Source organism: Talpa europaea, assembly GCF_964194135.1.
Source record: "Talpa europaea genome assembly, chromosome: 1".
NCBI classification, from domain to species: domain Eukaryota; kingdom Metazoa; phylum Chordata; class Mammalia; order Eulipotyphla; family Talpidae; genus Talpa; species Talpa europaea.
This window is the reverse complement of record NC_140073.1, coordinates 110,401,052-110,417,179: the sequence shown is the minus strand read 5'-3', so window position 1 is coordinate 110,417,179 and position 16,128 is coordinate 110,401,052. Positions and strand designations below refer to the sequence as shown.

General features: G+C 40.7%; 1 protein-coding gene across 12 annotated transcripts in view; it reads right to left on the bottom strand.

Moving 5' to 3' along the window:
- Positions 1-16,128, bottom strand: part of RAPGEF4 (Rap guanine nucleotide exchange factor 4) — a gene marked incomplete at both ends in the record, with an annotated part of 284,857 nt that overhangs the window by 223,226 nt on the left and 45,503 nt on the right. For all 12 annotated transcript variants that reach the window (XM_084236428.1, XM_084236432.1, XM_084236437.1 and 9 more), the window contains one exon: positions 5,069-5,215. In XM_084236428.1, the coding sequence (XP_084092554.1) occupies positions 5,069-5,215 (147 nt within the window). The remainder of the gene's footprint in view (positions 1-5,068; positions 5,216-16,128) is intronic.

Genomic DNA, 16,128 nt, shown 5'->3' with positions numbered 1-16,128 from the left:
ATCACTCTTAGATATATGCCTATTTGTAAATTGCCTCCCTTTCTTAAGACAGAACCATACATTTATTTATTATTTTTACCATTTAGCTTTACCATATAGTAAGTATGAAATAGATTTTTGGTTAGTGAACAGACCCTATGAAGGAACAAGCTCTACTGTATTACCACTGAGCATTGGTTCTCGGGGCAGGGTTTGTCCGGATAGAATGAAATTACAACATTGTGCAAGGAAGTTTCTGGGTAATAATCACAGCTAAGAAGGCTCCTTCTTCTTGTCAGGGGTCAGACTATAAGTTTAAAGTTGTTACCTTTATTTTTTAAGACTGTAATTTTATTCCTGTCTTAAATTTTCAAATAATTTATAATTTATTCATAAGTATGTATTATTATTTCAAGCACGTTCAATCATGGCTCACAATAAATAAAAGCTTTTGCCCAGAATGATATTCATGCAATTGAAACAAAGGTAAACAGGTGGAAGACCCCTAGTTCAAGGACCTTTCAGTAGCATCTTTTACGGATTTGATCAAAAGCCCTCTCTAATCTACTTCAACACTAGATTCAACTCTCAGTCAATTTCATGCATTTGAAACATTCCATGAAAAGATGCCAAAATATGCTGTAAAGCTGAAAGCATCTTCACACAGACACATTAGACAGAAAGTCAGGGGGGAAAAAACCTTCGCTGTTGTTCTAACATTAGCAATCTTCTTATACTGTAAGTGCTGAGAAGAAATTTATGGAACTGGATAGAAACTCAGTTCTTTCTTTATTCCAATAATCATAAATACCCATAACATGGATCAAATATTAATAACTGACTTTGCCATTTAACTTCCTTGCTGAGGGCATAAGAAGTCACTAGTGTGAAAGAGCTTAAAATAGCTTAAATTATAATTGTCTCAAGAACTCTCTCTCGCTTTCCCCCCACCCCTTCCTCCCTCCCAATATGATACCACTGAAAAATGAGATATTTTAATACCCTAGTTAATATATTTTCAGTTCTAATAACAAAGAGGGATGAAAAGAGGGCAGTATTATTATTGACCAACTCAATAAATTTAGAATCTTCACTTAAGCTAAGAAAATATGAACTGACTTTAAGATGGAGAAACTTGGAATCCTCAAGTTTGACCACACATTGGCCAATGACACATGGAACAGGAGGAGGAAAGAAAGTAGATTTCATTAGCAAGGCCATAGGGTACAAAGAAAAGTATCAAGCTGCGGGTGGGGGGAGGCGCATATATTTTATTTGATGTTCTGGCCACATTATGATAATGTATTTTTTAAAATACTCTGGTTGCTACCAATTTGACTAATTATGGTAGACATCATAAAGCAAAAGGTATTTGGAATGAAATTGAATCAGATTCAAAATCTTACATGTCATCTCTCGGTGTCTATCTGCAGTGAGCCAAAGACACTTGCCTTTAGTCAGTAAAGAAAGCAGGCTTCCCTCACACTTTTTCCAGGTGTAAGGTTTAAAATAGACTACACACTCAGCCTATTATAGAGCTTCTTTTAGACTATGCTGCTGTTACCAATTAGGGACCACAATTTTCAGAGTTAAAAGAAATAACTGATTCCTGATCCTTGGTTTTACCCTTCAGTCCCTTTAGGAGGACGTAAAGAGCACAGATAAGGAGACAATGAGAAAAACAGTTGTCATGCAGTAAGCCCACCATGACATTCCTCAAAAGTAAATAGACATGGCCTCCTTGGTGGCGCAAGAGGTTAAGACGCAACCTATGAAGCTAGCCACAGCCACTGCAGCAGGAGTTCGATCCCCGGCCAGGGAGCAACCCACATGGCACAGCAGACCTCTCCTGTCTCACCCGCTGCTCCCCTCAGCAGTGCATTTCAGTCAGTATGCCTGTTCTGCTCCCCACTCTGTCTCTGGTGAATCCTCTCACCCCCCACACCTCTGGCCTGTCCCCCAGTTCTTGTATGAATAAATAAACACATCTTTAAAAAAAAGCTTTATGCAAAAAAAAAAAAAGTAAATAGACAAACAAGATGACATGCTAATGTCGGCCCATGATACAGGTTACCTAATTTTCACTGTTGGGAAAGTATGTAAAACTGAACTCCTTAACCAGCCCACAGAGAGATCTTTTTCAGCTACCTTCTGCCTTCTTCCTGCCATCTCACAATTGGATGATGCTTCTACCTGAATCCTGAAGCAACTTATCCTTCCTCACTTAATCTTTCTTGTTTGATACCTGGTTGACAGATCTACCTAAGATTTCAGGTAACAGCATGAGCTTGGTTTTAATTTTGCTAACAGATATGATTTACTACTGTAGTAATTTATTTAATGATAATGATCTATTATACTCTGAAATGATATTAACTTGTTTATTTATTTTCTGTCTCCTCCAAAAACAAAAGCTCCCACCCTGAGAGCAGGAACTCTGTCAATCTTGTTCACTATTCTATCTACATCTGACACATGGGAGATACTCAGGAAGTCTCTGTTGAATAAATAAATAGCAGAAGAGATATTCAGAAAACAGTTCAGGATTTTATAATTTCTTAGGATCATCATGTACTATATATGCACAAGGGTGCTCATTAATAAAGCTCTGATTAACCGATTGCTACATAACAGAGCCTTTTGCTTTCATTTTGGCCAGTTGAATATTGACTGAGCACCTGATTTGCACTCTACTTAGCTGTCTGAACAGACAATGAACTATCTGACTAATCTCTTTCTCACTATGAGATTCTGGTCCCCCACCTGTAAAAGAAGAGGTCAGACTAAAGATTTTGCAGCTCACTTTAATCATTGGCAGGGGAGAACAGAAATCATATTTTGAGGTTACGGATGGACCCACTGAGCTGAAAAATCAAGTAGCAAGGTTTGGGATATCAAAGACAGCCCTCAATATCAAGCCTGCCATTTAATAATTTTCCTCTAAGGGAAATATTTGTGAGAAAATAGCCCTAAAATGTGCTCAGAGACAATAACCAAGGAATCAAACTTGGCATCACTAACAGGCAGCCAGACATTTTAAATTTCCTCATGTATCAGCATCAACTTTGACGTTTTCTTACTGAAAATGTTCAATTTGATGCTATCAAGCCTTTAGCTCTAACTTCCATTTATAAGAAAACCTGGAGTAGAGGTACAAGAAAAATATCACAAGAAAACAATCACAAATGTTGAATTTAAGAGAATCAGACCTGGTCTTTTGAACAAGTCTATGTCAGAAAGAAAGAAGGAGGTGCAGGTATTGGGGTGCAAGGGGAGCAGGAGAGGAAGAGAGACTCGATGTAACATGGTTCTTTACTTGAGCCTAGTTTGAAAATAAAACTATAAAAGACATGGATGAAACAATTAAGGAAACTTGAACAACAAACTGGATATTAGATGATATCAGGATATTATGGTGGTTTTGTGGGTGAAATCATGGCATTATGGGTATGGAGTAAAATAGTCTAGCTTTTTTGAGACATATGGTGAACATTTAGGATGAAATGCCATGATGTCTTCATTACATTACAGTGGTTCAGCAAAAAAAACCCAAAATGAAGCAAATATGTTAACACATGTTAACTGCTGAAGAAGTGTAGGTGTATGTGTGTCCATTGCATTATCTTTTAATTTTTCTGTATGCTTGAATCTTTTTTTAATGTTCATAGGCAGCAACTTCTCAGGAACTTCCTTCATAACACTGAGGGCTCCTAATTAAAATAAAATTTTTATTATCTCCACAAACCGTCCTCGATCAGCAACTTGAGTAAGTCATCACAGACAAAAGCAGTTATAATGAAACATATCACAGGTAGGGATCATTTTTGTTCTTAAACCAGTTTTCCAAATTCCCTTTTGGGAAAAGACTTTTCAGTTTACCTTTTAAAATGAAAGATCCAAAAATTGGCTTATTTGCCTCGAGCAGTTCGCCTTTAATTGACAGAAAACCTCTCTACACACACCTCATGCAAACCTACTTTGGCTTTTCCTTCCTAAAACTAGCTTTTGTCTCTGAACTTTACAGAGCAGTTGGAGCTCTTTAATATTTTCTAAGAGAAACATTTCAAACAAGTAACCCCGCAATTTATTCACTACTGCCAAGAATAAAAGTAACAGGTTTCACCGCCAAGGCCTTCCGAGGCTCTGCAGCACTTTTAAGGCAAAGCATCACTCATTCACCTGCAGCTTTGCTCCCTTAATGCATCTGTCATTTGTTTGGCTCTGGAGGAAACTATTTGATTACACAAAATTCTTTTTAGATCAAATTTTAAATCTTAGCCACACGGGGACAAGTAGTGAAACCTGCCAGCTCGATGGGTTAACACTTGGACACACTGAGCCAAGGACAAAGATAAGGAACAACCACAGGTTAAAATCAGAAGCTTGAAGAACTGAAAGGAATGAGCGTAAAAGATGCAAGGCTTAGCTGGGCCTTTCTAAGTGCTCCATTTGCCATTACTGCATATAAGATGATTTATTCCCTGCACTTCTTGTAAATGAGTGCAATACCCTGAAGGATGCTGGTAAGCAGTGGTAAACGCAAACGCCACAAGGACCAGTTGTATCCATTCACTGCTGTGCCTGCCACCTATGCATTTTGAAGTTGGCAAGTAACCAGGCATCTTTATGTCCCTCATTTCCCATACCTTATTACAGGGCACATCATTTTTAAAAGCATTTAAATGAAGCAGATGTTAACCCCATTCATTCCACTTTACCAGGGAACATGTCAATGATGATTTTTAAAATGCGAAAGAAAATGTCAGAGTATTTTGTTCCTGGGCTAAGAACACATCTGTGGAATAGGAGGGATGAAATACATAAAATACTCTATGGTCATTCAAGAAATAATTATAAGGTATGTCAAACTACAGAAAATTGAGCAAGCACTAAATTAAAAAAAAAAAAAGATGCCTTGTGTCAAAATGGCTTTTTCACTCATTCATTTCAAAACAAGTTTAAAAATTAAATTCCATCCACCAGCTCAGAACAGAACATATTAAGGCTTGCCTGTGATGCCATTATCCATGTGGCAGCTCACTTTCTTTTCTGCAACTACATTAATTGACAAGGAAGCCTGGGGGCTCACCTCCCATAGTGCCTTGAAGTCCTTCTGCTCAATGCGGAGCAATTCGCTGCTCTCCCTGGTAACGATGGTCGCATGGCGGGGCGTGTTGTCCAGGATGGACTCTCCAAAGGCTGTCCCAATTCCCAGAGTACAGATGGTCACTGCATCCTGAGAATCAAAAAAAAAACTGGTCCTTAGAAGACTAAAATTTAAGGAATAGGTGAGTTGTCATTTCTTTGAACTGAAGTATAATTTGTGCATATAAAAACCCTCAATTTATGGGCACAGTTCAACAAGTTTTGACAGACATATACACCCATGTATTCCCCACCGAAATGAAGACGTGGACTATTATAGCACCCCTGAAAGTTCCTTCGTGCCCCTTTCCAGTTATAGGTTCTCCTTTAAGAGGTAACTGATATTTTAATTTTTATTACTATATGAGTTTTGCTGGGCTTAGAACACCATATAAAAAGAGTCAGACAATATGCCCTCTTTGGTGCTGGGCTTCTCTTCCTCAATGTCACATCTATACGATTGATCCACATTACTGCACGGAGCAGTTCTTTCCTTTGACTGCATGAATATGCCACAGTTGGCTTATCTATTCTCCTGTCAGTAGGCATTTGGGCCGTTTCTGGTGTGGAGATACTATGAATAAAGTTGCTAACAATAAACTTATGCAAGTCTTTGTGAAACAGAGGTTTTTGTAGGATGAGAGGATGCAGTTATCAAGTTTAAATAGAAACTAGAATAGGGATCTGTTGTGTCAGTCTATCTTGAAGAAATGAGGAAATTGAGGGTCTGAAGGATTGACTGACACGGCAACAGTTCACACAGACAGGAAGTCGTGCAGACAGACTCCAGCCATGACTACAGATTCCAAACTCTCTGTACCATGCTGCCTCCTGCAGCCTCAACAGGGTAAAAACAGCATCCAATGAAGTGTAGCATGGCTAGTTTATAAAAGGTCGTGAATCCATGATTTAAAAGTTTCTTAAGGTACACTAAAAAAGTAATTTTCTCTCTGCATGCAACATTGGTGATAATATTTGGATTTAATCCTAACTGGCTTCAAATAATGCAAAATAGCCACTTGAAATCACCTGGGTATTAATTTTGCAAAGCATTATCAACTAAAGGACATATACAAGGCTAGTCCTCTGGGTTAAAAAGCACAGTTTCCCTTTCATGCATCTAATACACAATAATAGGCAAATGTTATTAAGATCAAGTTAGGGCACATTACTAAGACAAATGCCCCTAAGAATCCAGTTCCTTGAAGCATAGCAAATTGCTTCTGCACAGTTATTACCATATAAAATTATGTTCAGGAAAATAAAATCAATAATATCTCAGAAAAGAATGAAAGATCAGAGGAAATTTTAAGAAGTCTGCTGATAAATTTTCTAGAAAGGCAGCTGCAAATAAATTCATTCAGAAAAAATATCCTCAGAACTGAAATACTAATAGTTCATGAATTAGGTACCTCTGAGTACTTCTTAAATTCTAGTAAAAACAGTGGATTATGATCATTCACAGATTTTCACAAAGTCTCTAGAATATCAGATTCCTTTGAGCATCTCACTAACCTACTTCATGATTCTATTATCTGAATCCTTCAGAAAGGATTGTTTTGGTCTAATTTGTACTTTCCAATGTAAAACTCTACTCTAAAACTTGAGAAGGACAGATCATAAATATTACTCCTGCCACTACTCATGGGCCTTAAATACCTGAGGTTATCAGCAAAGTATCCTGCAAAAGAACAAGACGAGCCATTCACGAGCTAGTTGTATATTTTTTTTTCCTTGCTCACCTCCTGTCCCTGATACATGCAGTTTGTCATCGAAAAATATACAAGACATGGGCTGTGAAAGTCCCACAAGCCCGTCTTCTTGCTAGTCAACAATTCTTGTAATAATTACAAAGATTGAAATTATTGTTAAATAGCCCCTGGAGAGTTGAACATGAGCCAAAATTTACAAAATCTCGTCATGTTAGTGATGCCAACTGCACTTCTCAGCACAGGGAGTCACAGATATGATCTTGAAATCAGAGCTTTAAAACCTCGCATGAAAGGAGTACCACTCTCAAGTTCAAACTTTACTTTCAGCAGACCCAGCGTAATTTTAAGACAGACTAACCTAGAAATCTGAAGGATTGGGAAAGTATATATTGGGCAGTGGAATAACTGGATGCGAGGGAGAGTTCCCAAGAAGAATATTTTCACTCCAAAGATTAATCACTATCTTTATTGTTCGCGTGTGCTGGGGCTTATTTACATTTAAATTCCAGGCAGGACCTTGCAATGTGCTCAAAAATACTGATCAAATACAGAAATTTACATTTAAATGTTCTCTTACTTAGCAGAACCAATATAGGCTGCTCATTGTGTATGCTGAAAGGCAGGATAAGTGTGAGCAGGATGGAAGTGAGCCAGTGTGGTACAAGCACTCTGATTTTCCTCCACGCTCATCTCTAACCAGATCCCTCTTGGTCAGAATTCCAAGTCAGAAATCCTGTCAATAGGCTTAAAGGGTGTCTTTGCCTGTGGTTAAAAGGGTCGGGTTATGAATGTAATATTATTCTCTTTCAGGTTCACACACACTCTAGAAATCGGCTCATGTTTCAGTATCTATTTAACTGGGATTATTCAACTATTTATTTTTGTAGATTAATGTTCAAAAAGGCCACGTGAAAGAAAATATTTATAGTGACACAGAGACTAAGGAAAGCAATCAGCGCCCTCCCAGGGAATATGAAGGCTTAACAGAAGTGAAGGAATATCTTGATTTGAGAGAAGATGGCAATTCATTTTGAGGACTTTCAAATATGAAATGAAGATTTCAAAACTTGAATGTCTTCAGTGGATGAAGGTGAGTTTAGCAGATGCTGCCAGAGTTCTGCCAGATTCCGGACATGTTCCCATGCCCACCCCAAGCCCTGCTCTGAAGGCCCATGTAGCTCCCTGGTAAGTTTCCGTGTACACCTGTGGCTTCCTGTCTCAGGCACCTGCAAGGCTCCACCTGAGGGCAGAGCACCAGGCACTTACCACCTTCAAGGTTCACCTTCCATCAAAGCAGCATGAGAGCAAGAGGATGAAGACCTGTGCCTCCTCGCCCTGTAGCTTCTCAGAGTACCCTGAAGGGATGAGCCCAGTGGCCCGCAGAGGAAATCCTCCTATCAGCACATTTTTATTAGCGTTCATTCCTTCCTTGCCTCACTATCTCACTGCCTTACAACGCTTCCCAGGGCCATGTCCAAACGTGGCGCTGGAAGCCAAACCCTTTTCTGCAGATGGACATCTGGAGAAACGCAAACAAGAATGTGGGTTAGCCAAGCACAGCAGTGAGTCTGAGTTACACTGACACTCTGGGCTGAGTCTCATTCCCAAAGAGACTCTGTAATAGGGATAGAGACCAGCTTATCACTTACCACCTCGAACTGGATGCATCACAAGGGCAGTATCCCTTGGGGACACATGGGAAGATTTCATTGTGTTAGTGAAGCACACAGACAGATGGGGCACATCTCTGACATGTCTTCTGGTTTCTTCTTCCAATCTGATCTGGCTCCCCCTCGTCTATCTGTCCACTAGATCATTCCTTCACCTATCTTATAAAATAACCAATCACCTGATGAGCACTGACAGTACCCACTCTTCTGTGCATCAGTATATGTGTGGGTCTCACGTGTATGAGCGGAGTGTTACATGCCAGGCACTGGGCCGAGTATCTTGGCTAAGATGCCTCCTTTATGCCTCACAATAGTTAAATGAGATAATATATTTAAACTTTGCTTAGTTTGCTTAGTGCCTGACTCAAAAGAAACGTTTAGTTAATTGTGAACAGATTTCCCCTGCTATCCAAAAGTAGAACAATTGTATGAAACTTTTTTTTGTATAAAAAAGGTACAAATCAAAGAGACAATTACTATTTATTTATATGGGGAAACTGTTGCTAATTCCCAGACTCACAAAATAACCTGCCAAGGCCTCTCTAGTTGCACAAGGGGTTAAGTCTCAGCACTATGAAGCTATCACCAGCCATTGCAGCACAAGTTCGATCCCCACCAGGGAGCTAACCCACAAATGACCCAGCAGACCTCTCCTGTCTTACCCACTGCTCCCCTCAGCAGTGTATTTCAGTAGATCTGCCTGTTCTACTCCCCACTCTGTCTCTGGTGAATCCTCTCACCTTCCCACACCTCTGACTTATACCCCAGCTCTTGTATGCATAAATAAATCTTTAAAAAAAATTAACCTGAATGCAGGAATGACACGACGCATACAGAGCCTGAATAAAGTAGTTCTTGGGGATGGTGCTCGGGGGCTGCCACTCTCACTGAACAGGATGCAAGATGCCTTTTTAGTGATTGCAGCAAAAGAAACAAAACTAAGGCTGTTCTCACCTTTTGTCTTCTATCATAAAAGCAAAATTCCTCTTCATATTTCTTTCAGTTAGTGAAAACAGGTACTAATGGAAATGTCTCCTATAAGTGAACTGATGATGTTAACTTTCAAAAAGCAGTGACAGCTATATTCTTATTGACTGGAGTATTAAAAACAATCAATCCTGCAACATCAGGATTCTTATCTTAGAGGTTAAGGAAAATGAAGCTCAAAGATGTCCAGTAATTTGCCCAAGAGCATGATTTTTAATGGAATAGTTGAGAGTAGAAACTGCTTAAAATTACCACTCCAAATACTTTTGTGAAATTTAAATACCTCTTGCTGAGGCTCAATAGGGAAACTGATTAAAGTGTTAATATAATCCATATAGTTTCTTTTCTCAATCAACCAATCTGTAGATTGGCTGGATACCTGAGTCCAAATCTCCAGGAAGATACAAAACATTTAGCATTGCTCTCCCTTTAGCCCTCTGATTCCAATATTGGGGTTCACTTGGCCCCACCCAGAGGATCAAATCCTTTTAGGTTGAGGCACCAATTCTCTTACCCATTACCAAAAAGGTAAGCAATCCTAAAGGAACAACTACAAATTGCATCGTATTTTGCTTTTCCTGCTCTGTCCTTGTGCCCCAGTTCTGACATGAGAGTTCTTACCTCTGTTAGAGAAACTGAGTCACTGCCTTACTGTGTGTAGAGGCAGGAATGACACAGGGCAGGTTTTCTATGATCCCATGCAGTCTGGGTAACGGAGGAGTCCTGGAGCCCTCAGTGGCTTTTGCAGGTCTTTTATTTAGATTTACCAGGCATATGGCAGGCAGGGGTGCTGGGGGGCCAGGAGGTTGGCAGTCCTCCCAGTCCCCAGCAAATCCTCACTCTATTTCTGGGCTCTCTCTGGTGTTCTCTCTGCTTCTCTTCTTCTTCTCTCGGCTTCTGCTGGTGTTCCCGTGACGCCGCCCTTATAAACTCAGTCTCTCAGCCCAGGTGTACCCACTTCAGGTGCCCGCCATCAGGCATGCATTCAGGATGACAGGGTTCCCTCATCTACCCTAATGGCGGGAGGGCAGAAAAGCTTGTCACTTTTTACCTTACCCTACACTGTGTCACTGCCTGGAGAGTTTGATGTTCAAACTCTCCCCAATGTGGCAAGCCATCTTGTCCTGAGATCCTTCGCTGAGGCATCCTCTGTGGCACCCTCTGAAGCCAGCCTGCTTCCTGACTCCCTGCGCATCACCAAGCCGCGCCCACTGTGTTACCACTTGTTCAGCCTGACCTCAGCCTTTACTATACTACCACGGGGCTGTTTGACTTCCTCCCATGTCCTGCCCAGCACTGACTGGACATGGCCTCCTGATGGCGCCAACCTCCACCAGAGCCCCCCAACCCCTAGGTTTTTCTCCTTTGCCCAGCTGGGCACCAACTGAAGTCAAGAGCAATATCTTGGAACAGTATGTATTGCAGTAGCTAGGTGGGCTCTGGTGTCTCTGCTTATGAAAGTTGCCATTAGGGAAGTTAGCAAAGAGGGCCACAAAGCCACCCGCATGAAAGGCGGGGAACATTAGGCAAAAAGAGACACACCTGGAGGCACCCAGAGTCACACACTCAAGGTTTAGCAGGAAAATCCCCTGGAGGCAGCATAATGAGAAAAGTGTGAGCCTTGCAGACCACTCAAAACTCATTCAGATTTACCTGTGGCTTCTGGGACCTTCAGCTCCCTCACTTGCAAAGTAGGTACAATCTTTCTTATGAGATTATTAGCAGGATTTAGCATAAATAAAATAATACATAGAGTTTTGTATGGTTCCTGGCACATAGTAAGTGTTCCATAAATACCAGAAGGCTGTTATTTCTAACAGCCGTATTTGTATACATTATAGGCTATCTATAGTTCTAAAAGGCAAATCATATTTTTCTATTATTTAAATAAGAGAATCTCTATATTCATTTTGTGCTAATCTTCAATTAATGGTGGCTTTCAACACTTAAATTCCAAGTTTTTCTGTCCCCTAGTCTGGATGTCAAGTGGTTTGAATGATCTGCAAAACACTTCAGCTCTCTGGGGGAGCTTGTATTCAAAGGAACCCTTCTGAAGAATCCTGCTGTAAATCAAAGAATCCTTTTGTACTGAGACTAATCACCCCTTAATTCATCTGCTTTGTATGTCTGAATTATGCTATACTGGGTTTTCTTAATGCAGGCATTCTCTTATAAGACATTTTATTTGTTTGTTTCATTATAAACATAGCTACAGTAAGAACAGGGGATGGTATTAAGAAAGCCAGTGGGTATGTGTCACTGATATCCTAGCAAATAACATGTCTTGCAAATAATGTCTATAACCCATCTTGAAAAGCTACAGGCATGCTGATGAAATTTATAATAACTATCAATAAAATAGACATAAGATTTTTCTATGGTAAGTTTACACATTAAGTTTTTTTTTTTTTCAATTGCTCTGTGACTTTAAGATGTATCAGATCTTTTCATTGACTCACCTTTGTATTAATGTTCAGGAATAATTAAATGTCTCCTGGAATATTTATTATTTGGGAAACATGTTGGGTCAACATCAAGGAAAAAATGGGTTCTTTAAGTGTGCAAACCCTGAAACATAAATTCTAAGAAAGCAAACATTTTAACAATTGTTATTTTAGGCAATACTTGCCATTAAGTTTGGTAGTGTCTGGGCTTATTTCAGAAGCTTCATATTAGCACTGGAATTTATTCAGTGGTCCAGGTGCTTTTAAAAAATAAAAATTTAATGGAATCTAATCTCTGAATTTGTCAAGACATTACGCCATATGTGCTATCAAAAGGATGTGTGCCAAGCACAAAGGCAAAATACTTCTAAGTAAAATGTGCTTTTTTCTAACAAACAGCAAAGACAAGGTTGACTACTTTTGGAGCACTTTCCTGGAATCAGTGTTAGACACAGCTTAACAAGATCAGGCAAGCTAGCTGTGGGGGGGAGGGGGGCTGTTCAGTGAGAGTGGAATAGCAGTGGCATTCTGATAACTAAATCAAGGAGACCACCCCATTTCAGCGAGTCAGTTGTCCTGCACTGTGGCTCAGGTCTTGCAATCACCCAAACAAAGAAATATAAAGCAACAAAACTCAGACAGAATGCAGAGGCATCGTGAAAGATGTTGAATAATTGCCTGGTCAGCCCCCACAAATAATAGGACCTGAGCATAGAAAAGTAGTGAAAGATTAGAACCACTGTGGACTTGGCATCCTTCAGTTTTCACGGATTCAATATATGCAAATAATGTCTATAACCCCTCTTAACAAGCTACAGGCATGCTGGTCAAATTTACACTAACTAACTACAGAACATGTTTTTTAATGATGATGATGTTCTCTGTCAGAAAATACAGAAAATAAAGGGTGAAGTAAGAGTGAATGGAAAACTCAGACAAGGAGTGACAGAAAAAGAAGACAGAGAAATCCATGTGATGGTGAAACCTGTCTGTCCTTCAGATTTTAGAAACAAAAATACAACACTTAAAAACGTCTTTGAAGGAGAGACAAAGAGAGGGCAGATAAAAAAGCACATTATTTTACTTTTGGATAAGAACCAGTAAGAGACTGTTTTCCAAATTGGACTAAAAATTGCCAATGAAATTTCATAAGACAGATAAGAGGATGGATAAAGCAATGACTAAGGCCAAGTGGAGCCCAGATTCTCTGATCCCATGAAATGGCTGCACAATATTGTTAAACTTCTTGCCATTTCCAGCATTAAGTACATTTCCTGCTTTTTCTATTCTAGCACTGCCCTCTTGTGACAAAATGACAGCATTGCAGGCATTGCAATCGACAGTATTCCCCTCCCGGCAGGAACCACTACTCTAAGATAGGCGCTATTGCCCCCAACTTATATGTTATCTAACTTGCCTGAGATCACACAGCAAGTCAAGTGGCAGAGAGGACTTTAAAAGGTCTGATTTTATGTGCATTGCATTAGGTGTCCAGGTATCATTTATAAGGTTAAAAACTAAGGCCCCACTCTCTGACCAGCAAGCACAGGAAGCTTGAATAGATAAAGAAATCAATAAGGTTGCCATGGGAACAGGGCCAAAGGCCAACCACCAGTTCCAGGGGAAAAAAAAAACAGCCAAGTTCCAGGAATGCAGAAGCAGGACCAGGACACATTCTGTGTCACAGGCCAGCACCTGAGACCAGACATCCCAGCAGATAATCAGTGTGAACTGGAGCCCCAAATAAGAGAGCTGGCAAAAACTGAGTATAAAGAGCCTCAAATCCTTCCTGCTCAGCCCTCTCCCTTTTCTCCCCCTGTTCCCCTGCAGGGTACTTCAATAATCTGTCTTTTCTGTTCTCCACTCTGTCTCTGGTGAATTCTTTCATTCCTACCCCCACCCTAAAACCATGCCTCCAGCCTCATCCTGGTATTACCCCACCACATTAGGTAAATGCTAACATTTTAAATAAACATCTGTTATAGAGATGTAGACGTTTTAATGAATTAATAAACCATCCCATCCCTATTTTCCAAAATGAACTTCTATCCAGCCGAGTCATCAGAAATCCTACTTCCATGCAACTGGAAAATTTTTATATCTCTTTGGTGTAAACAGGGCCCTAACTGACCCTAAATGTGTTAGTAGTTGTCCCCTCTTGCTGGACATTAAGTTAATTTTTCAGTCAAGACAACTTTTCAATGAAAACCATCAGATTAAAAACAGTCCAAGTTTTCTCTGGCTGACTCAGCAGCCAGTTCTTATCAAGCACAGAGGCAATATCTTCCTCACTTAAGTTGGAAATTTGTCACTCTGCTTTCTCCATCACCTTTCCATATCCATGCCTCTGATTTTTTCTTCTTTCCCCCGATGCCAGAGCCAAAACCATCTGTTTGCCAACTTTACATTACTAGGCATCATGAAGGTGAGAAGGAAAGTTCTCAGTGAGGCACACACACACTAATTTAAACCTTATCTATCTCTAGGATTTATCATCCCAAAAAGACCTGCAGAGAAAAGCAGGACCTTGTCTCTCTTTCTCTTTCCTAAGTTCACAGACACACAGAAAGACCCACACATAGGTGGGCTTTGCTGGACAGAGTGACGTTTATAAGCCTATTTACTACTCTTCAGCTTATTTGTTTATAACTTGTTCCAGTGTTCCCTTCTAACACTAAATCCATTTAAAGATTAATGAGAAAAGCATAGACCCATAGTATTATTCTAGAGGGAATGCAAGACCTCTGACTTTGAGTCCATTAAGTCAAACAGGTACCCCAGGTGGTATGGCGTCTGTGTTGTAGTTAGGTGAAGGAAAGAGCCTGGGTTGGTCAGGTTCCCCTGGGAATGGGAAGGATTATCTGGAAGAGGTTCTGAGCTGCCGGGTGGAAGCCTATGTGAGAACGTGAGCCAGGCTGGGACACTTTGTGATGGTGAAGAGGCCCTTGCTGAGGAAGGCCCCTTGCTGAACATTCTAGTTTCATGGCCAAGGCAAGAAAGTGTCTGAGAGTTAGGGGGAGTCTGACCATTACAGCAACATGAGCATAACAGTGTTTCTGAAGTAGGTTTTATTTTCTGGAGGAGTGGAGTCAATACAATTTATAGAAAGATATTTGCAAGGATGCTAGTCATCAAAAGCTCATCAAAATAACAGGAAACAATCATCTCTGTTTTTCCCATAATTCTTCACACATAGTTTCAAGGCCAGAACAAAAATGAAAACCACGTAGCCCCAGCTGCTCGGGGAGGTTCTCTCAGAGGTAGGTCTTATCACTTGCCTCATCTGGAGGCTTTTCTCTTTCCCTTTCAGTCAGCTCTGGAAGGACTGAGGGACCCAGCTGAAAGACAGGCAGGGAGGCAGAACAGTGCTGGCTCTGGGGCCCTTCATGGAGCCTGGCTGCGGGAGACATGGGTGAAAGAGAGCCCCCTGCCAGGATGTGCCTCCTGGCTATAGGCTTCTGTTTCCAAACTAACTGAGTTGGCTGACCCCAAGCAAAACTGGGACTTGAGCCACTTCACTCCTGACAACCAAAGGGCTTTTTTTTTTTCCTTAGCCTCCCCTCCCAGGAGAGGGTCTGAAGTTTATATGACCACTCATGAGTGTGTTCATATTGTAATACTTTGTCAAATGTGGAATTGGTGGTGTTTATTATTGTTATAATCTCAGGCATCAGAGATCCAAAAGGGTAAAGAAGTCACACACCGCCATCCATGACACTGGAGGGGTATGGGAGCAAGCCCCTTTGCAGAGCTTGCACAGACACCCCAGGCGGGTGGTGCATGTGCCAGCCGAGGCCAAGGATGAGGATCTGACACTGGGCAGGTAAGGAAGTCCTGGTCACTTGGCTCTTTGTGTCACGGTAGGTCACCTTCCGCAGCTCGCTCATTCACTGAGCATGCCGCAACTCAGCGGGGCCACTGAAAGACGCCTCAAACCAATATAAGTGACATGCTTGTAGGTGACGAGAGACGACGATTATGTTCCTGGGATATCACCAGTAAGTGTGACCCTCAACCTAGAGTTCAAGAACCGGCCAGACCGGCCAGATTTCTTACCCTGGAAGCATAAAAGTATAAGGAAATGATGAGAAGAGAGAAAAGGTAATATACTGAAGAAGGCAGGAAGGTAATATGAATTTATGAGCCAAATAAAATATTTATGTTCTGTATATTCTTGAATTTTAGAGTTTT